Here is a 20,939-nt window from a genome sequence, read left to right as displayed (position 1 = left end):
CCTTTTCATTTGCATAATTAATGAGGCCGAGGCTGCAGGGCTCCTGGGAAATGCGACGCAGAGCAGCAGCGATGAAATGGCACAGAGGGCTCCAGCCTTCTCCCTGGCTCGTTAGAGCTCTGCTCGCTGATAACGCCCCGCTTTGGAGCTACAGTGGAGTTGTTCTCCCATTTCCATTAAATTACCACCCACTTCTATCTGAACAGATTGCTCCGGGCCCGATCCTGCGATACCTCCTGCCAGGCGCAGGCCCCAGGCCTGTCTGCTGACGAGAGCGGGATCCGGCCGGCATGGCCTTCGGGCAGACGCATCCCCTGGTGCCAAACCCAGGGGCCGTCCGCATCGGTCAGAGGCCCGGGAAGCTGCAAGGTCCTGGGTCATGGCGCGGACCCCAGGCTTCCCCGGCTTCTCCGCCCTGGCTGGGCTGCTGCCTGCAGCCGGGGCTGCTGCCGGCAGTGCTGCCTGGACTCCCCGCCTGCGCTGCCAGCGCCTGCAGCTCGGTGACTTGCTGGGTTGAGCTGTGCACGCCGCTCGCCCCTGCAGTGCCCGGGCACCATCCTGTGCATGCTCCGCAGGGAGGTCTCCTCGCTGGTCCCTGGAGCAGTGCCAGCAGAGCCCGCTCAGCCGCTGGCTGGTGATCCACCCGGGATACCCAGCCTCGCCTTGCGGCTGCACGTGCTTTCCCAGCGGTGCCTGGCGCTGGGGACATGGCACACCCTAGCCCTGTACCTCCCGGCAACTCCTTCCTCTGCTCCTAAGAGTCAGCCTGTGTGACCAACGCCTGCCCGCAACACCCACGTCCCCTTTGGTCCTGGTGTTGCTGCTGTTCTTTTGCCTACTGGCATTTAACCCTGCCCTGGATCTAGCCCTGGGGGTGTTCAAAAATCCAGATCTGGCCCTGCATCCCGTGGATTGTCCTTGTCTCAGCCAATTCCCACCTCTGAATTAATAGAGCAAAAAATAATGCAGAAATTCCCCTTCCGACCAGACACTGCTGTACTCTGCTTATCTATGAACTTCAATGCATCCATTGTACATTTTTTTCTGTTTATCAACACGTGGTGGGGTAGGAGGTCCGCGTGGAGCTGGGACCACGGTAAGCGCGGACCTCCACAGCCACCAGCCAACAAACAGCATCGCAGCCAGGACCCTCCGCCGGGGCCACGCTCCCTCCGCAGAAGTCTCGGCAGGCTGTGCAGGGCAAGGCTGCCTCTTGCTTTTCCCGTCATCTATAACGCTGGCAATAAGTAAGATTTTCATACAGTGCTTCCCATCTGCAGAGCACCCCACAAGCAGTTGTCAGTGCGGAGCATTTCCAGAGGCTGAGCACCTCGCTGGAGGCTGGTGGCAGGTAGGGACCGGGGCCGGGCTGGGGGGACTCTCCATCAGGCAGAGCTGCCTCTTTAAACGAGGAGGGAGGGTGGCAGGGAGAGCACTGTGGGCTGCTCCTGGGTCCTGTTCGATCCTTATCATCCCTACATTTTTGTGTATGATTCAATAAACTCCTTTGCTTGCACAACTTCCATGATTCTCATCGGCATGACTCAGGTGCAAATGATCCGCTCACATTAGCAAGTGATAGAGTTCAGCCCCATGGCTACAAAATCTTCAGGAGAACCTAATTTTGATTCAGTCGGCCTGGAGGGCAGAGCCAAGCGCTTCTTCCCTCTCTGAGGCCCTTGCAGAGGGAATGGGGCAGATGAGGGTGGCTGGGCGAGTACGTACCACGCTGGCTGTGTGAAGGGGGCTCCCAGGCACGGCCAAGGCTGGCATCTGCTTGCTAAACCTGCAGAAGATCTGTTAGCATTTGGGGAGCTCCTGGAGCCCCTCTTCCCCCAGGAGCCCATCACATCCCGCCCCCAGGAAGTTCTAGGATCTGCTGTCCTGAGTTGGGCCCTAGCCTCAGGCAGCCAGGGCGGGCTGGGTGCTCGGAGGGATGCGCATCTGCTGCAGGGAGCTGGCTGCAGGGGAATTGCAGGTGCTCAGCACCTCTGAAAGCCCAGCCCTCCCTCGGGACGCCCAGCTCTGCTTGGAGGTATCTCACTTCTAGGTGCCTGTGCTTGGAGGTAACTTGCCTGCAAACACACGAGCCCCCACGAGCTGCAGGCCTTCGGGAGCGTGTCCAGGCAGGAGGATCGCTGTGGCGGGCGGAAAGACGATGCCACTTTTGCTCGCAGGAGGGTCCTGCATCCGTGGTGCCCTGGAGCCATGGGGAAGCTTCTCCTCCTGCCCCAGGGCTGCAGGGGCTGTAGGGGATAAGCTGTCTGCAGCTTCTGCTCCTGTTTGTAATTCTGGGGGAAGGGTAGGAGGACGTGCAGTGTCCCGTGGCAGGGCGCAGGACGTTATCTCCTGACAGTGCCCCAGTGCCGGTCCAGCGGTGACTCCCGTGTCCCCAGCCCAGCCCTTAGAGAAAGAAGGGCTCTTGGGGACAGCTTTTGTTTCTGTGCTACCCAAGACTGCAGGCAGGGCAAGTGAGTCACTGCAGAGCCACGGCTGAAGTGCGGAGCTGTGCCGGGCAGCTTGGGGAGCAGGGCAGCGGCTGCGGGGGGCGGAGGAGCGGGTGCAGCGCTCCCCCAAGGCCAGTCCTGGCCTGGAGCTCGAGATGGGGACTGGTGTGGGGATGGAGACTTGCCATCTCCCCTACCTCCTGGGCTTGGCCCCATTTCCAACGTGTCTTGGCACCATATGGCGCTTGCTTTATTTATTCTGCTGCAACTTGGGAAGGAGGGCAGTGTTTCATTGTCTGGCAGAGGAGGTGGGACGCAGGCACAGGAACATGCCCGCGTCCCATGGGATCGCTGCCTGAGCCAGGCGCTCTGCATCTCGCCTGAGTTGCAGGTCAGTGTCCTCATCCCTGCGCAGCCCTTTGCTCCAGAGGAGCTTCCCCGGAGAGTCGCTGCCAGAGATTCACCCACCCACGTGGCTCTGGAGCCGAACCAGCACCGCGTGTGCGGGAGCCTCCTGGTGCGGAGCACGACCGACCCGCAACGGGACGCTGCCTGGTAGGAGGGAAATGTGGCAGCGCTGTTACTGACTCATCAGAGCACAGGCGGCAATTCTGCGACAGCGATGCCGGGCTTGCCCAGCACCAAAAAGTGACAGCACGCTCCACCCACCCGGGCTTGCGGGGAGCAGAAGCCTTCTCCGCATGCCCGCTGCCTGGAGGAGCCGCTATCCCGTGCTCGTCTCCCCGTCCTGCTCCGTGGCATCCCAAATCTCAGCCTGCAGCCGCCCCCGCGGTCCCTCCGGCCCTGCCTTCCCCTTCCCCACGCTGCTCGGGCCTCAGCTCCCACCGACCCCAGAGACGGGGAGGAAGGCTGCCTGAGAGGCTCGGAGGCCCAGCCCTGCCAGATTTGCGTATTTTTTACTGGCCCCTAAACAAGACGTTTCTCGGGGGAAGCGAGTGCATTATCTTCTGTCCCCACGGGTGCTGCGTGCTGGGACAGCAGCCGCCGCTCGTGGAGGGGCCGCGGTCCCGGCACCCACCGCGGTCCCGCCGCAGGCCCCGCTCTGCAGGCCGCCGCTCTCCTGCAGGAAAAGCTTTTTTCTTGGTCGTTTCAAAATTCAGGGGCTTTAACGCAACTGACCCGGGACCGCGTCCTGTCCCTCTCGCTCGCGGGAGGAGCCCTGGAGGGGGCCAGGCTGCAGCCGCCCGCACATTTTTATTTTTTCCCTAGAATTTCCAGCCCGTGCCTCCTCTCGCGCATAATTTAGCCGCATGAAAAGAAGCCGTGCGAGGAGGGGAGAGGATGGGGAAACTTGCGAAGTCAGCCGCGGGGAGGGCATCTGTGCCAGAAAGCATTGCAACGGGCGCCGGGGGACCGCCCGCAGCCGCCGCCCGCCGCGCTGTGTCCGTGCCAACCCCTCCGGAGACGGCCCCGCGCAACGCGCGGCCCTTTCTTTCCCCGCGTCCCTCTCCCGCCCGTTACCGCGCCGCGGGCTCCGGCGGGGGCGGCCCATCGCCGTTGCTATGGCTGCAGCCGGCGGGGGGGCTCGGCCGGAGGAGGACCGCCGGAGAGCATCGCCCCCCTTCCCGCGGGCGGCTCCCCGGCCCCGCCCGGGACCCGCTCCGTCTCCGGGGCGGCGGGAGCCGCAGAGCGGATTTTATACCCCCGAGATTAGAGAGGGCTGTGCGCGCCGCTGCCAGCGCCCGCAGGAGGCGGCGGCGGCGGCGGAGGAGGAGGCGGCGGCGGCGGGCAGGGCAGCTCCGGGCTGGGCGGCAGCCAGGGAGGGCCGGGAGGGGCGGCGGGCAGGTAGGGCGGGCAGCGCCGGCCCAGCGCCGCGGCCCGGGAGCGTCGGGCGGGAGCCGGTGCCGCCGCCCCTCCCGGGGGAGCGGGGGGGCCCCGCCGGAGCGGAGCGGAGCGGAGCGCAGCTGATCCCCGGCCGCGGCGCGCAGCTGATCCGCCGCCCGCCCACCCCGCCAGCTGCCGCGGCGTGGGCAGCTGGGGGCCGGCGTGGAGGCGCAGCCGCGGTCCCGCGTGTCCCCGCCGGTACCGCCCGGCCCGGCCGAGCGCGGCGGCCCCGGGGCGGGGGAGGGCCGGGCCGGCGGATCCCCGCCGCGGGGGGGGGCGAGGGGCCGCGGTGCGCGGCAGGACGGTGCGCGGTGCCCCCGCGCCGCGCGGGGCCGAGGCAGCACCGGGCCGGGGGGAAGCGCTCGCCCCCCGCCCGCTGCCGGAGCCGGAGCCGGGGGGGCGGGAGCGAGGGCGGGCGGCGCCGGCCGCCTCCTCCTCCTCCCCGCAGCCGGGACGGGAGCGCCGCTCCGCGGGGCCGGAGGCCGGCGGGGGGGCCGGGGCGGGGGGCTGCGGGGCAGCGGGCGGGGGGCGCCCCGCGCTGCAGGCGACAGGGACCCGGGCGGCCGCTCCGCCGGGCCGCCCCCGCGGCGGAGGGTCCGCTCGGCAGCAGGGCCTCCGCGGCGCGGGGGCTGCACCCGGGGCCCCGGCCCTGCCGCGGGTGGGCTCTGGGGGGAAGCCGCAGCTGCGGGGACGGCGCATCTCCTGGGAGCCGCCCGTGCCGCGCACCCAGGGCTGCGGCGGGCGCTGCCGGGGCCGCAAACCGGGCTGCGGTGCTCTCCGCGCCACCGGGACCCCCCCCTGCGCGTCTGCAGCCGGGCTCCCCGCGATAGGCAGGCAACGGTCCGGCCGGGGCAGGGGGCCGGGGGGCTCCCGCACGCCCCAGGGCCCCGGCCGAGCCCCTGCGCCGTGCGGGGTGGGGGTGGGGGGGGGCGGTGGGAGCGTTGCTCCGCTGGGCCCCGGCAGTCCCGCGGTGCAGCACCGGGGTCACGGCCTCAGCGGTGCCGCCGGGCCGGGCTCTCCCCGCAGCACCGGCCGCGCAGGCACGGTGCCTCCCGCGCCCCCGAGGACCATCTTGTTCGGAGCCGCTGCAGCGGCTGTAATTTGATGCTCTGGAAGTTGGTGTTGACAAGGGACGAGGCAGCCATCGGAGGGCTGCTCTTGTTCTCCCAGTGAAAGAATATTCCTCTCTCCGCGGCGTGTGGCTGCTCCGCGTGCCAAGCGCCGCCCGGGTTACCCCGAGCATCTTTCAGAAACACCTTACGGGTCAGCACCTCCGGACCCGCCGTGCTGCCCGGGCAGCAGGGCCTGGGACCCCACGCCGGGGTGTTCGGTGGGGCAGTGGGTGCGGACCCTCCGGAGCACTCGGCTGCTCTCCAGTGCCTGTGCTGTCGGGAGGCCGCATGCCAGGCAGGAGGTGCCGGGAGGCCGGCGAGCTGGCGGCCCCGTGGGACTCATCAGCTCCCTGTTGACAAATCCTTTCACTCGCGAGCAAGCGGAGCGGGACGGAGCCGGCACAAGGCTTCCCAGCGCCTCTCCAGTCCCACCACCGCCGTGTCCTCGCTGGGACGTGCTAGTGTTTTGCTGTTGGGATCCCACAAGACATCCACCTTCCCAATCCGTGGGTGGGCTGGTGAGCTGCCCCCCACCAGAGCCCCAGCACCCCCCCAGGTTGCCCCCACAGCCCCAGCACCCGCGGCCCCCACCCCGCAGGGCTGATCTGCAGAGCCGGGGAAGGCGCCGCTGGCATCGTGCCCTTGTCTTTTTACCAGGGCTGAAAACTGTGTCAGTCGCCGCAGTCAAACCCCGGCTCCCGTGCGGGTGCCCCAGCGGGGTCCAGGCGCTTTGGCATCGCTCCTGCAGCCACAGCGTGACGCGGGGCTGTGCCTGCCGAACAGATGGCACCACCGCAGCCAGCGCTGCCGCAGCCGGTTTTGGTGACAGAGGAGTACCTGCTGCCCGCCGGCCGGTCTGTCGCTGCCGGGAGCGGGGAGCTGCGCCCTGGCCCTTCTGAGGGGCCCTCGGGAGCGTTGTTTGCAGAGTGCCAGCTACAAGGGCAGACTCTGCTCCAGGCAGCTCTGGGGTAGCGGCAGAGAGATCAGCAGCAATAACAGCTCGGCAAGCCCTTTGTGTTGCGCCACGTTTAGGCAATGCTGTCTATCACGGGGCAGCAGATCCCGCATTTGGGGTTTTTCTGTGCCCCCAGCTCACGGGAGTCCTGCTGGGAGGAGAGTGGCAGACAAAAGCCAAACCAGCTGCAAGAGGGAGAAGCAGCTGAAGGTGATGGGTGAGCCCTTGGGTGGGAGGGACTGGGGACTGCAGGCACCTGGGCCAGGGCAGGGCTGCAGGCAGGAGGCTATAAGGCAGTTGGAAACCAGGGCACATCATGGCAGGGAACGGCCTCGGGAGGGGATGAGGCTGGCGCTGGAGGCAGAGCAGGAGCGCACAGCGGGCTGGGAGGCCATGGTGAGCGAGCTGCAGTTATTCACGGTGCCGTTATTACAGCCACCCGTTTCTAACAGGCTCGGTGAGGGGGGAGCACGATGCGCTCCAAGAAAACGTGGTTGCTGGTCCTGCCCCTTGGCCCGGTGTCTCGCCGCATTGTGCGGATGGAGCTGGCAGAGCCTCGGCTTTGCTGCCTGGAGGTGAGGCGAGATGGCGGAGGGGGAGGCAGGACTCCTCTGCACAGGCAGAGCTCTGCGGGAGGGGACAGAGCTGACGCTTTGGGGGACAGAGATGGTAACAGGGAGCAGAGAGGCAGCCCTGGGCTGGCTGCGGCGTCTGCCCTCCTGCCCCAGCCGGGAGTGCTTTTCCCTCCTTCCCTGGGGTGGAAGGAGTGGTGGGCTTGTCACCTGCGAGGGATGGATGTGTCACCTGCGAGCTGCTCGTCGGTGGTGCTGTGCTTCCACCCATGTGCCTTGCAACCCTCCGAGTCCAGTGTGGGGTCCGGGGTTGGCCTGGCTTTTCCCTCCCGTCTCTGCTCCTGGCTATAAGGTTGGTTTCTAGGCAGAGCCTTAAAACCGATATGCATACAAGTACTAAAAAAAGCATAATTTTATTCAGTAACTGCATTGTGTGCTCAGAATTCACTTCTGTGTGAGACGGATCAAGTAGAAAAGCTGGTGAAAAGGCGTGTGCTCCCCCTCCCTCTAACCTGCTCCGGCAGCGCTCTGCCAAAGCCGCTGCGGAGGGGCTCCGGCTCCGGCCGTGCTCCGTGGGCTCCAGCCCCGTGGGCCGTGTGTCCCTCCGCACGCAGCGGGGCCTTGGCTCTGCCTGACCCCGGGGGGGCTCTGCCTGACCCCGGGGGGCCCCGCTCTGCACCAAGGGTGGCTGCCGAGGGTCCAGCGCCCTGCGGGCATCTGGCCGCCCCCTCGTCCCCCACTCCCGCTGCCTTCCTGGGGGCCTGGCTCTGCAGAGGCCGCTCGCAGCTGGGGGCCCGGGCACCCGCCAGCGTCCCACGCGCCCCACATAGGTGGTGGGTCGGTAACTCTGGGGTGTGTGTATATACATATATATATATAGATAGATAGATCTCTCCAGTTCCTCAGCAGCGGGAGGTAAGGACAGCAGCCTGCCCGGCCGGGCAGCGGGGAGCCCTGGGGTGGCCCCCTGCTCTGAGCAAAGCCCACCCGACCGACGCGCGGCCCCGAGGCGGCACATCGCGGGGTGCCGGGGGGGACACGGGGCGACGGCGGGACCGGGGCCCCTCGGGTTGGGGGTTTATTGCCTTTTGAACAGGTCTGGGAAGGGGGGGGGGGGGGGGGTGCGCTGCCGCGACACGGTGCCTGCCCCCGGCGCGGGGGCTCCGCTCGGGCGGCGGGTGCGGGGGGGGGGGTCGCGGCTGTCGCTGCTGCAGAGGCAGCACGGGGGGGCGGCGCAGGACGGCGCAGCCGGGCGGTGTCCGGGGGTGACACCCGTCGGGGGGGGCCCGGGGTGGCTCCGGGCTTGCGGAGACTGTGGGGAGGATGGTGCTGCGGGGGAGGAACGGGGCAGAGGAGGGGGGACGGGGTGGGGGAAGAGGGGAGGGATGCCGGGGGAGGGAGGGCGGGACGCAGGGAGCGATGCCCGGAGGGCGCGGGGCGGGGTGCCCGGAGGGTGGGGAGCTGGACGGGGGCGGGGCGGGGGGCGCGGAGCCGCGCGCTGTGCGGTGCTCTAGCGCCCTCTGGTGCTCCGCGCCGCGCACCGCAGCGGGGGCGGGGCGGGGGGGGCGCGGGGAGCAGCGCCCGGCTGAGCGCGGTGCCGTGAGTTTGCGCGGGCTCTGCAGTGATGGGAGGCACGGAGGAAAAAGGGGGGGGGGGGGGCCCTGCCCGGGGACCCCCGCCCCAAACCCTGCCCGCGGGGCTGCTGAGCCGGGAAAGCGGAGCTGCCCAGGGCTGGCGCTCCGTGGGGAGCGCGGCCGGCACCCACCCCTCGTCCCACCCAGGCCCCGCAGCCGGCCCTGCCGGGGGCCGTGGGGTGACTGCGCAGGGCCAGCCCCCAGCCCGGTGGTGGTGTGAGGCAGGGTCCCAGCAAGGGAAGGGCCCTTGACCGTGCTTGCAGCCCCCAAATTTTCCGGCAGAAAGGCGAGCAGTGCCGCGGTGCCTGTGGGTAGCCATGCTCCCGGTGACCTCCGTCAAGCAACACCTCCTGTCCGCAGGCTGGCAGCGTCCCGCTCCTTATCCACATCCCACCCGCCGGCCTGAAACAAAGCTGAGGGAAGGATTTGGGCTCGGCTGCCGGTGGGACACACGCAGCCATTCCTTGGGCTGCTGCCCCGAAGCCTGTCCCGAGGGCTCCGTGCACAACGGCCGGCGCGGCCTCGGGGCTCAGCGCTGCTGTTATGGATGCGCGGGATGCTCTGGTGCAGGGGCCAGCATGGGATGGCACAGGGGCTCCTTGTCTGGTGTTTTGCAGCAGCCGATCACCTCTGGGACTTGTTAAGAGCGTGCGTTCAAACAAAGATATTCCCCAGTGCTGCGAGATGTGTCAGCAGCACAAGGGTTAACCCCGCTTTCCCCTCTCTTTCCATGGCGAACTGGTGGCTGGTTGGGGATAACCTTGTTAGTGGCTGCGCTGCGGCAGCGATGCCCCTGGGACAGAGCAGCCCTATAAAATGGAGCTGTGCGCTGCGGGGGAGCGCTGGGAAATGGTAGCCGAGCTGCCTCAGCGGGCGGCTGGCAGGGTGCTCCCCCCGCCATGCAAGAGCCTGCGGCCGCTCGGGGTGTCACGGAGGGGAGCAGCTGGACCGCTTTGTCCTGGCGGGTCCGGGTGCTGGTAACGAAGCTGTGCCTGCACGGGAAGCAGTTGCAGTCAGTCCCGGATAGGGCTGCCCCGAGGGTGCTGGGTGCTGTGCCTCACACACACAGCTCGGGGGGCTCCTCTCTGGGCTGGGCTCCGAAATGGCCCCCGAGACTCAGCTCCTCCTCGGCTGCCTGCAGAGCGGGCGCTCAGGGCTGGGGTCAGATCTGGCAGCGCGGGTGCACCCAGGGACCTCGGCACCGGCCGTGAGGGCACCTGCGTTGTGCCAACCGCGCAGCCCCCAGCCGCGCAGTGGGGTCTGGGGAAGCCCGGTGATCCCCTCCCCGTCCGCCGTTTCTCAGATGGGCTGCGAGCTCCCACCGTCCTTCTCGGGGCTGGTACTGGTGCCAGTGCCCGGGAATTGTTTGCTGCCTGTGCCGTTGTGCCACAGGCCGTGTTTCTGGTGGCCACCTCCCCGTGCTGTGGGAGAAGATGGGTTCCTTATGCCTGAGCATTCATTCGCTCTGCTGATCGACAGCCTGCGGTCTGGCTGAGCAACCCCAATTGTTCCCAGTGTGCCTGGACAAAGAAGTGCCTAGAGAGATGGCAAGGCTTAGGAGAAGAGGACATGCTCAGAATATTTCCACTGCCTTGGACACCACCAGTTTTTTTCCCCCCTCCTGCAAGAATGGGAGGCAGCAGCTCAGTTTCACAGGCAGGGTGGGATGCCTTCCTGCCTGTCCCAAGCAGGACGGGCGCAGGAGAAGCCGGTCCCAAGGCAGGCTGAGGGCTTGCTCCTGGGGAGCGTGTCCCCAGCAACGGCACGGTGCTGCACTGAGCGCGACACTCGCCCGTCCGCTCCTGGCAAGGGAGGCAGACACCGAGGGCCTCTCCCCAGGGACTTGCGTGGCACCGCAGGGTGGTGGCACTGCCCTGGGGCTTCCTGTGTGCTCAGGACTGCTGTTCCCAGGCAGACAAAGCAATTTTGGGAGCTGCAGTTTGCAGCTGGTGTTTTTGCCGGGTGACAGCCTGGGTGCTGGATCATCCCAAAACCTGGAGGAGCTGGGGAGGGGAATGGCATGGGGTGAGGAGGGGCAGGACTGGCTTCATCAGCCACGCTGCTGTGTGCGGGATTAATGCTATCACAGAGGCAATGCCTTTTCCTTTCCCCCAGGGCCGGTGTTCAGCCGGACCATGTCCGAGCACTTGCACACGTCGCTACGCCCTCACCGCAAGCTGCGGGCTTTGCCTGGCGTGGGGCTCACCTCCAGGCTGCTGTTAGGGCCATTGCCTGCTGGTTCTTCTCCCCAGCTTCTCTCACCTCCCACGGCTCATTCCCAGCTGTTGGCCAACCCTGAGATTTGTTGCCCTATTTTGCAAACAGGAAAGCTGGGACAGGGATAAAGACCAAGCTTGCAAAGCCCTCGGCATGGAGCGGCTCCCGGTGAGGTCTGTGAAAGCGGGGGGTTCCTGCGGGAGCTCTGCCTGTTCCCATGCGACCTGCTCAAGGTCAGGCTGAGCAGGCAGCGAGCCCCGGTTCCTTCCTTCCCCGCAGGCTCGAGGCAGGAGCGGAAGCAGAGCCTTCGTCTGCTCTGCTACCTCCGAGCAGGGGGAGGGCAGCGGGCGCTGCTGAGGCTTTTGTTCTCGGGGCTTGGAGGGCTCCTTCACACATGAAGAGAATGGCATCGGCATTCCCAGTGGGGAGAAGATGCCGCATCCAAAAACATCCCGGCTCCCTCGGTCATTAGCATCTGCCATGGTTGAAAATCACAACTGCATTGAACTGGTGCCGGGAAGTGACAGGCTCTGCGAGCGCAGCCCCCATCTCCCGGCTGCTCTGGTGTGGCTTCGCAGGAGGCTGGCAGGGATGAGCCTGTGGGATGCCTGGGAGCCCGGGACCCGTTGCAGCCTGGCTCCTGGGGACCGCTCTGCCATCTCCCCCGGGTTCAGGAGAGACTGCCCGGCAGCCTGGGGTGCCATAAGGTGGTCCCCGAGGCAGCAGAGGGTCCCCACTGCCACGAGTGGGACTGCACAAGCATCCGAGCATGGGGGGGGGTGACTGTGCTGTGGCTTTGGTATGGCAGAGCTACCCCTGCCCCGCTGCAGCCCCAGCACTCGGGGCCGTGCTGCAGCCGGGAGGGCCCACGTGTCGTCCCCCGCAGCGGGGGCCTGGGCAGGAATGGGGGGCTGCTGCACGGCCGCCCCCAGAGGAAATGGGCCAAGAAAGCCCTCGGGGAGGCAAACCGCTGCAGGAGTACAGTTAGCTTCATCCCAAGCTGTAAGAGGCCCCTGTTTCCCCTGCGCCCGCTGTCTCGCGGAGATTAGCTCTCGGCTGGCTGGGCTTGACGGGCAGCCGGAAGAGGCAGCGCAGGGAGCGCTGCGGGGGCCGCCCGGAAACCTGGGCAAAACGGGCACCGCGGCAGCCCCTTCCCTCCCGGCTGCTGCTCACTCCCCGCTCAACCCTCCCCGCAGCTGCGCTCGCTGTGCCCCAGCGCGGGGGTCCGGGCATTCGCCGTCACCCTGTGTGCTGGCAGCGAAGCTGCGGCCATGCCGTGCAGGAAAGGCATGGCTGTCGCGCTGCGTTGCCCAGCGCCGTGCTTGTCCCTGGCCAGCCCAATCAGGAGGGCGACTCTGTTCCCCCACGGTCAGCGTCACCCGGTGCCAGTGCCGCCAGAGCCGGCTCTGTCCCCGTGCCCCTTCCCCGCCGGGGCTGCCAGCTCGGCTCATGCACAGCCAAGTGCGCGGGATGAAAGGGCTCTCCCGGGGTACCGGGGAGCGCCGGCGGCAGCACGAAGGTCACGCCGCATCCCGGCGTCCCGGCGGCTGCGCTCTCTAATGCCACTGATCAGAGATGCCCGTGGGGATTGCGGAGCAGCATGGAGGTGACCCCTGCGCTTGGGGTCAGCGGGCCGCGGCGTGCGTCAGCCCCGAGCAGCTTAATCCCAACCGGGCAGGGGGAGGAGCGCGGGGGGCGGCGGATTCCTGACCCACAGCTGAGCCTGGCATCTTCTCCGGCATCCCTGTGGTCCACCTCCTGCCGTAACCGGATAGCGTTGAGTGGTGCCGCCCTGGCACCGGGAGGGCGAGGAGAAATAATAGGAACAGGCAGCAGAAAACGCAAAGCAAAAAAATTCCTTTCGTCTTGTGAAAGCAGCCCTTCAGACATTTTCTTCCTCCCTGAAATAGCTTTTCCTGCCACCCAAAAGGAGATGGAATATTCTGCAGGGCATTATTTCAGAGGATTTTTCTTTTTTATTATTTTCACCGTAATCATGTGACAAAGCTTGAAACGCTTGTGAATGGCCTGATATGTGGGAAAATAAATATGCAAATACTGTCCCCAGGTTTGCCAGCAGGATTCCCCGAGCTGTTTCCCAAACACATGGTTCAGCCTATACTCGTTATCGGTTCTAGTCACTCATGCAGGACCGCATGAAATGCAATGCAGAAAATCACTGCGTTTTCCACAAGCTGAAAACGTGCGGGTAGAGCCGTGAGTCGCAGGGAGCTTTGCGACGCCTTTCTCACAGAAACTGTCTTTTTTGTGCGCGGCTTTAACTGGGAGCAGATGCACGCACAGGGAGCTGCAGTGCACCTTGTCCCACAGCAGACTTGCAGGATGCCACGGGACAGTGAATTACTGCAGGTGTAGGCTGGAAACAGAGAAGATCTTAGTAGTATTTATGCCAGTGCTGCAGTTCATCCCCTCCTCTGTGACCAACTTTGTCAGGGACACGGAGGTGCCTCGGGAAATCCCGGTAGTGGCTGGAGCGCTCTGCAACACGGGGCCTCGTTCAGCTCTGTGCCATGGGAGGAGGCTACAGTGAGCTCAGGCTGCCAAGAGGCACGGGACGTTTAAATGGTGTGGACACGGGGGGAACCTTGGTGAAAGTAACATCTTCCACTGCCCCCATGTCAGGTCAGGGACACCCCTCTGCTTCCCGATGAAGAGCTCATCCTCACCGTTAGACAACTGAAGAGTCGAGCTAATGGCACTTCATGGGGATCGGACATATGTCCAGAAGGAAACGGGCTGGATCTAACTGTGCAATGTCACACAAACTGCCAACTAAAGAGCTGCTCGCTAGAGCCAGCACACACAAGCTACATTTATCTAGTCACCCCCTGAGATGTTTTTCCCCCTGTGCATGAAGGCAGATGCTTGGCTGTGTAAGACTTTAAATCATCTACTACTGAGATACTTTTCCATAATGAGGCGTGATTGGGAAGGATGTAATCAATCCATTTCTTAGTACAAATGAGAGGTTTGGAAGTGAGCATGAAGTGATTTGCAAGGTTAGGTGCTTCCCTTGTCCTCTCTGCTTAATTCCTCCAAGTTTGAAAATGATTCTTTGCTTCTGTTTCTCTCTTTCTCACAAAATCAAATTCTGATACAAGTGGAGCAGGATGGGAATGGGTTTATTTCTTTGCTATTTTAAGACAAGTATCCACATATTTCTGACCACAATTTCTCATAATAGTATAAAAAAAAGAGATGAGTGGACTTGTAGCTGCTTCGAAACACTTGCCAAACTTTTAGGTTCTGAAGGATTGACAGGTCCTCCTGGGCCATGACACCACTGCTTGCTGCACAGCCTTGTCTTCTCTTATCAGGGTGTTAGAGTCAGCTGGGAAAGAGCAGATCCGCAGCCCACAAGGAGAAATTAAACATCTTGGACAGATGTTGGGTCAGGCCCCTGCAGTTTCAGCTGAAGCTTTCCAGACTGGTTTTGACCCGTTCCATTTCATGCAGAAAACTGTAGAACTGGGGCAAAGTTAGCTCTGCAGAAAAAAAGAGGCATCCAGTCTTAGATTTCAGGTTACACTTCCAACATTGGAAAAGCTGTTCCGGTGCTACCGCAGAGCAACTCATGTTAACCTAAACTAGGCAGGATTAGACACTTTGGCTCTCGGCAGCTGTTTCTTTAGCTAGCTGGGCTGCGCGGGGTTCTGGGCTAGGATTCTCCCTAACAGCAACCGACACCTGGGAATTGTTTACCTTCTTGGTCTGCCATGCCGCTCTGACCGCTTTTCACAGCTCCCTGGTGTATCTATATTTACTTACGCAAAGATGTGAAGGCTGCCCAACAGTCGGTGTTCTAAATACTTCCAGAGCAACTGTGGTGGGGAGAGGCCAGGGCAGGAGCAGCCGCAGCATCTGCCAGCAATGCTCTCTCACGGACCCCCACTGGGTTCGCACCCAAAGCTCCCCCACCTCCAGCAGCGCCTGGGAGCTCTGGGCTGCCGCTCCGCTTTCACATACTCAAATGCTTGCTTCTTTTCCAGAACTGTTAGCTCACCTATATATACGTTTTCCATTTGGCTCCCTTTTTTAATCACCAGCTTCAGCTTAGGGGAAGAAAAAGCAGAGGTATTTTAATTCAGAGAGACCTGTAGTCTGAGCACCATGAAAAGACAGAAGTACAGGAGTCTGCTGTGAGTTTCAGACAGGCAGACTGCTGCAAAGCATGCACATCTTTGACAGGCTTTTCGGGAAGCATCACTGTAGGAATAGATTCCTCAGACATTGGGAGGATCTCTGGAAGTCCTTACAAATGATCGCTTTCCCCCTCCCTCCCCAAGATAGCGTGACCTTTGCTAGATTGAGCTTTTTGACAGCTTTTCAGAGTGGGCTACGCTTCTGTGATACACGATGTCTCCAGAAGAGAAACAAATAGCAGCGTGCCTGCTATCTGCCGGCAGTTGACCGAAGTGGATGCACTGTTGCAGAGGTTGTTCCTATGAGATCTAGCTTTCCCCTCGTTCCTCTCACAGCCAGTGCTCCCCACATGCCTGGTCACAGCTTGTTCCTTAGCTGCACTACAACCTGAACTCTCTGATGTAGGAGATTTACCTGTAAGAAGATACTTCCCACTTTTTCCAGTTCACTGCTCCCAGCAGTCACTATGAGGCAGAAAGAGGAGAAGGGAGATAATCTGTTAGCTAAACTGTGAAAGAAAAAGTTATTTAGCTGAGAGCTGCTGTGGGGTTTCCCAACCCATTCAGTTTATGTTTTAGCTCTGTTACCTCCAAACTTCCACTCCATATCTATCAGCTGGTTAATCATCAGCGTCTGACCAACAGCCAGGCGTGTTAGGGTGGGGGAATTCACCTTCCACTGCAAGAGCAAGAGACAAGAGTGATCAATTCAGAGAGGCCTCTATTTATGTTACCTGTAATTTCAACGTAAGTCAGATACGAGGCAGACTGATGGCAGAAGCCCAAAGTGGAGGTGTGCAAAGGGGCAAACTAATGCGGTCAGGAGGGCTTTCAAAGATGTTTGAGTCCTGCTAGGATTTCCATCTGCCTTGTCACCTCTGTAAATGAAACTCACTGTTTTTGTTTTAGCACTGGTTCAGTGTAACAATATCTGCGCAAAAAGTCATGTGTTCGTGTAACTGCATGACCCCGGGGCTCAAAGCATGCAAAGCAGGAAAACAATCAAATGAAAGCCACACAGAAGTGCAGGAATTACAAAACCAATGAGGTAGAGGCCACAGCAAACCAGAATTATCATTCGACAAAGTGCTCCTTATCAGTTATCTGAGGATCTTCAGTTCAAAACTCTGCGCTGGTTTTGAAGAAAATACCCAACGTGGTGACACATCTCAGTAGCACAGCGGGGTTTTACAAGTTCCCACTCCAAGACTGTCATTTTGTTAGCTTAGAAACAAGCAAAAATATTTTAATACCTGTTCTGCAAAATAACTGGCTTTCTCTTCACTGAGGCCTGTGGGGGAAACCATATGAGATTACTATATGCGATAAATATTAATTATCTTTTATTTAGTGAATGTCAGGTGACCTACCTAGAGCAATAAAATCTGCTCTGACTTGTTCGGAAGACAAATTCCTCTTCAGGGCACCTGAATAAACAATGCAAAGAAGAAAAATCACTTTTTACTCGAGTCAAACCAATCCTTACTGGGTCAAATAAACGCAGGGACGGAGACCCTGCGATAGAAAGCCTCTGTTCTTGGACTGTGTTTTGAAACAAACCACAGCTCCTCAAGATAGGAAACACAGTTGTGCCTGCTGGTATCTTCACAGATGCCCGGTGCTTTAAAAGTCAGGGCGATGGGAGTGCCTGAGAGAGAGGGAGATTTCCTTGCAGGTATCCATGGAAACCACAGCAGCGGTTGTGTTTTGAAGTTGCTGCTTTCTCTCCTATAGAAGCTTTGCTTGTTAAAGGAGAACTGTTAAGGCTGGCAGGCTACTAATTTGACCTACCTGCTGTGTTTTGGATTATGGGTGTGAACGTGTGCATATAACACTTTCCCCTGCTGTGCCTGCCTCCTTTGTTCTGGGGCACAGGCAGCACATGGGAGTTTACAAGGATTCTGTTCTCTGAAGCCAAGAGCAGGAATCTCATAAATTCAAAGAGGCTGCCAGTCCCACGTGGCTTTCTGTCTGTGTAGCACATAGGCAAAGTTATCTGCTGTAATCTGTGCCGATACCGTCTGCGGCATCCCAGAGCTAACGAAAAGTTACAACAGGATTGGAGCCAGTGCACGCAAACAGGGACGACGAGACTGAGCGCACCTGGGCCAGAAGCAGGAAGGGAGAAAATGCCAATTCCACGTTAAATACCCCCAAGACAGTTGTAGGAAAGGAAATTATTCATTGCTACTCCTGGACAGAAGAAATGGCTTGAAGCAGTAGAACGAAAGTTCAGACCAAACGCAGGAAACAGTTGTGCGTGGCTTTGCTGCTGTGAAGAAAGCTACAGGGAACCCAGGACTGAAGGACTGTAGCAAGGGACTGTTAATAACAAGAAGGATCAATGGGATGAACACGCAGTGGAGGTGTTTGATGCATTATCATGTCAAACGGCAGCCACAACATCAGAGTAATCTCATAAAGTGCTGGAGTCCAGGGTATTCAAGGGGCATCCCCCTGCCCCTCTTCCCCACTATTTATGAATGAGAAACTGCTGGACACATCAGTGTTTTTCTAAAACAAGACTGCAAGGACAGATGTCTCCTTTACATGGCCTAGAATGACGCCAGTTTCCAGCCCACTGTAGAGGGGTGTGTACACTGTCTGTCTCAAACAGCACTTGTCCTTGTAGGAATTACAGTACTGAGTCACGTGGATGGAAGTTCCTACAAAGACTTAGTGCCAGCATAAGGCTGCGCTGGTCTGGCAAAAATGGATTTACAGGTACAAGTTAAACCAAGCACTGTCACAGTGTTGTGCTGGCATTTAATGCATGGATATTTAAGTGAGTTTAGTTAAGCATGTGAAATGTGTGTGTAGGCAGGGTGTAAAGAATACAAAGCCCCGAGTGACCAAACAGGGATATTTCAACAGAAGAATTTTTGATTCGTAAATGCTAAGCCATTTATTAGCTACCATTAACGCTTATCGTGCAAACGAAGCGCATAGCTGTTCTGAAGACAAGCTTTTAGCAGCATGCAGGAATGGACACAATAGTTTGGCCTCAGGGCAGCATATGCAAATGTATCACTTACCGTTAGGTACCAGAAGAATACTTTTGACAATGTTTTTCAGGGGGCCCAAGCTGATTTTATTCATGGTGGCAAAGTCGGAGAGCTGAGTCAGAAACCTTTCTACCTGCTCAAAAGAAAGAGCAGCGACACAATCTTATCTCTGCATGCCTCTCACCAGAGAGCTGCATTCACACACTTCTCGGTGATCTGCACATGCCTTACCTCCTTGGGCTCTGTTAGAAAGCGGAAGAGCACTTCAGTCAGCGCTGAGAATTGCTGTGAAGACACAGGACAGTGTTACGGAGTCAGGCATCCGTACACATAATTTCTCAGCACCTCACCACCCCCGTCACCACCGCGACTAGGTGGTGATACACCACCTTGACACAGCTCCACCTGCCCCCAGTACATCTGCCCCAGAGTTTGAGCTGGTAAGGTACCCCTGTCCTCGGCATTACAAGATGCCTATGGATGGGATTTGCTCATGGATGCTTTTCAGAGACTCTCAAAGGGTTTGAGCAGCTGGTAGCTGGCACTGCACAGGGCTTTTGTGACTCTTGGTTAATCGGAAGCTGCTGTTCTATCCTGCGTAATCCAAAAACTGTGAGTGGGAAAAGATGCGAACATCTACTCTCATGTTTCAAAAACCCCATGGGGTAAACAGACTAACTCAGGAAAGGAAAAGAACTGGTTAAAGGTCTAGTCACTGCCTTCAGTTTTCTGAGCGTGCAGCTGGCAAGGCTGGAGAGCCTGCCTGCAGGGCAGAGCACCACCACCCTCCCTCCTCTGCCGGCACCAGCACTGGCCATGACCTTCTGGGAACGGCTGGCTGGTCCGCTGCTGCATGTGGCTCATCCTGTCCTACCCTCATCGTCAGCCGTGTAACTGAGATGGCACCGGGCTGTTACCCATGGTTCTGGCAAGCTGAGCTAAAAATGCCTCAGCTCTTCCACTAATTTCTCTGCGAGCTGAACCAGCTTCTGGGACGCGGCTGCACACCCGGTGTGTCGGCGAGCCGGAGGCAGACATGTACTGCTGACTGGGACAGGAGGGCGGTGGGGTGGCAATCGCACCCAAACGCCATGCAGCCCCACCAAGAAAAAGCAAGGCTCCACAGGATGCTACAGCCCACCCAGGGCGCGACGTGAGCCCCTCCATCGCCCCGAACGCCTTGCAGCCTGAAAAAGAGGCTCCTGCCTGCCATGCGCGGGGCTCACCCAGCCAGGTGCGGGGTTGTGCCGCTGAGCACAGGGCCACGCTCTGCAGCCCTGGCCCAGACACCAGAAAACACCCTTCCCTTCTGGAGCAAGCTAAGACTTGGCAGGGACCCTGGCACTGGGGCCTGGAGCCCCGATGGGGCCCAGTACTGGGGCTGCTCCGGGGCTGCGGGGCCAGGACACCCAATAGGGCCCAGTCCCGGGGCTGCTCTGGGGGTGTGAGGCCTAACTGGGCCCAGTACCAGGGCTGCTCTGGGGTGCGGGGCCTGACCAGGCCCGGTACCGGGGCTGCTCTGGGGGTGCAGGGCCTGGAGCCCCAATAGGGCCCAGTACCGGGGCTGCTCTGGGGGTGCAGGGCCTGGAGCCCCAATGGGGCCCAGTACCGGGGCTGCTCTGGGGGTGCGGGGCCTGACCAGGCCCGGTACCGGGGCTGCTCCGGGACTGCAGGGCCTGGAGCCCCGATGGGGCCCAGTACTGGGGCTGCTCTGGGGGTGCGGGGCCTGACCAGGCCCGGTACCGGGGCTGCTCCGGGACTGCAGGGCCTGGAGCCCCGATGGGGCCCAGTACTGGGGCTGCTCTGGGGCTGCAGGGCCCGACCGGGCCCAGTACCGGGGCTGCTCCGGAGCTGCGGGGCAGGCTGGGCCCGGCACCCCGGGTGGCGGCTCGCCCCGGCCGGCTGCGGCTTCCCTGGAGCCGGCGGCCCCGCGGGAGCCCGGGCCGGGGCTGCTCCCTCGGCCGCGCCCCGCCCTCCCCCGGCCCGGCCCGGCCCGGCCCGGCCCCACCTGGGCGCTGAGCTGGTTGAGGTTGTGCATGTCGCCGCTCACCGCCTCCGGCACCGGGTCGCGGGTGAAGTTGAGCAGCCCCATGGCGGCGGCCGCGGCTCCGCCCGCCCCGCCCGGCCCCGGCGCCGGCGCCCGCCTCAGCCTGAGCATTGGCGGCCGCACTTTCCGCACCGCCGCCGCTCCGCTGGCCCCGGCCCCGCACCGGTGCAGGGGGGCGGCTGGGGGCGGCCGGTGGGGCTCCCCCCGCCCTCCATCCCCAGCCGGGCCCGGCTCGGGCACGGCGCTGGGGGAGCCCCTCGTTGGCACCGGGCGGGTGGCCGGTGGGGCCGGTGGCCGGTGGGACGGGGGGCCGGTGGGGCCGGTGGCCGGTGGGGCCGGTGGCCGGCGGGGCCGGTGGCCGGCGGGACGGGTGGCCGGTGGGGCCGGTGGCCGGCGTGCCCGGTTGCCCACCTCGGGGCTTGCGGCGGTGCTGTGCCCCAGGCCCCGCAGTCGGCCGGCTGCAGCTACGCGGGCAGGGGGGAGCGTGGCTGGGTTCACCTCCCAGCGCTCCTTCGTGCGCTGTTCTTCGGTTTGTAGAACAGTTATTTTGGACGGGAAGGTCTGGGACAGCCTCTTGCTTTCCTGCCCAGAACTGGTCGGTAGAACCCCAAAGTTAGAGCTGCGGTACATGTATATATGTGTCTGTGCGTTTGTGCCAATGAACGTTTACTCTTCGTTCCGCTAAGTTCTCCATCCTAGAGACGTTCAGCCACATGTTTAATTTTATGCACTTGATCGCTTCCACGGAGAGCGAAACGTGCGATTGCCGGTGAGTGTGGAGCCTAAAGCCCAGGCGAGAAGGGAGGGAGGGAGCTGTGGGTGCCCTCAGAGCGCGGAGGCTTAAACCTCACCTGCGGGGTGGAGGTCTGGCTGGCCGCTGAACAGTGTAAGTTGGTTTTCTGTACAAAAACCTCGAATAAATTGTTTAAACCCCACAGTTTA

General features: G+C 61.7%; 1 protein-coding gene across 1 annotated transcript; it reads right to left on the bottom strand.

The window, feature by feature from the left end:
* Positions 1 to 13,909: 13,909 nt before the first annotated feature.
* COMMD7 (COMM domain containing 7) lies at positions 13,910 to 20,048 on the bottom strand. The gene is made up of 9 exons (XM_059827248.1): positions 19,959 to 20,048; positions 18,182 to 18,235; positions 17,981 to 18,083; positions 16,316 to 16,372; positions 16,199 to 16,236; positions 15,534 to 15,624; positions 15,361 to 15,410; positions 14,807 to 14,855; positions 13,910 to 14,288 (listed from the first exon to the last, which is right to left on the bottom strand). The coding sequence occupies exons 1-9, from the start codon at positions 20,040 to 20,042 to the stop codon at positions 14,212 to 14,214; spliced, it is 603 nt and encodes a 200-aa protein (XP_059683231.1). The 5' UTR covers positions 20,043 to 20,048; the 3' UTR covers positions 13,910 to 14,211.
* Between the last annotated feature and the right edge of the window lie 891 nt (positions 20,049 to 20,939).

The sequence above is a fragment of the Gavia stellata genome, chromosome 20 (genome assembly GCF_030936135.1).
Source record: "Gavia stellata isolate bGavSte3 chromosome 20, bGavSte3.hap2, whole genome shotgun sequence".
In the NCBI taxonomy this organism is placed as follows: Eukaryota; Metazoa; Chordata; class Aves; order Gaviiformes; family Gaviidae; genus Gavia; species Gavia stellata.
This window is presented reverse-complemented; position numbering and strand designations above follow the sequence as displayed.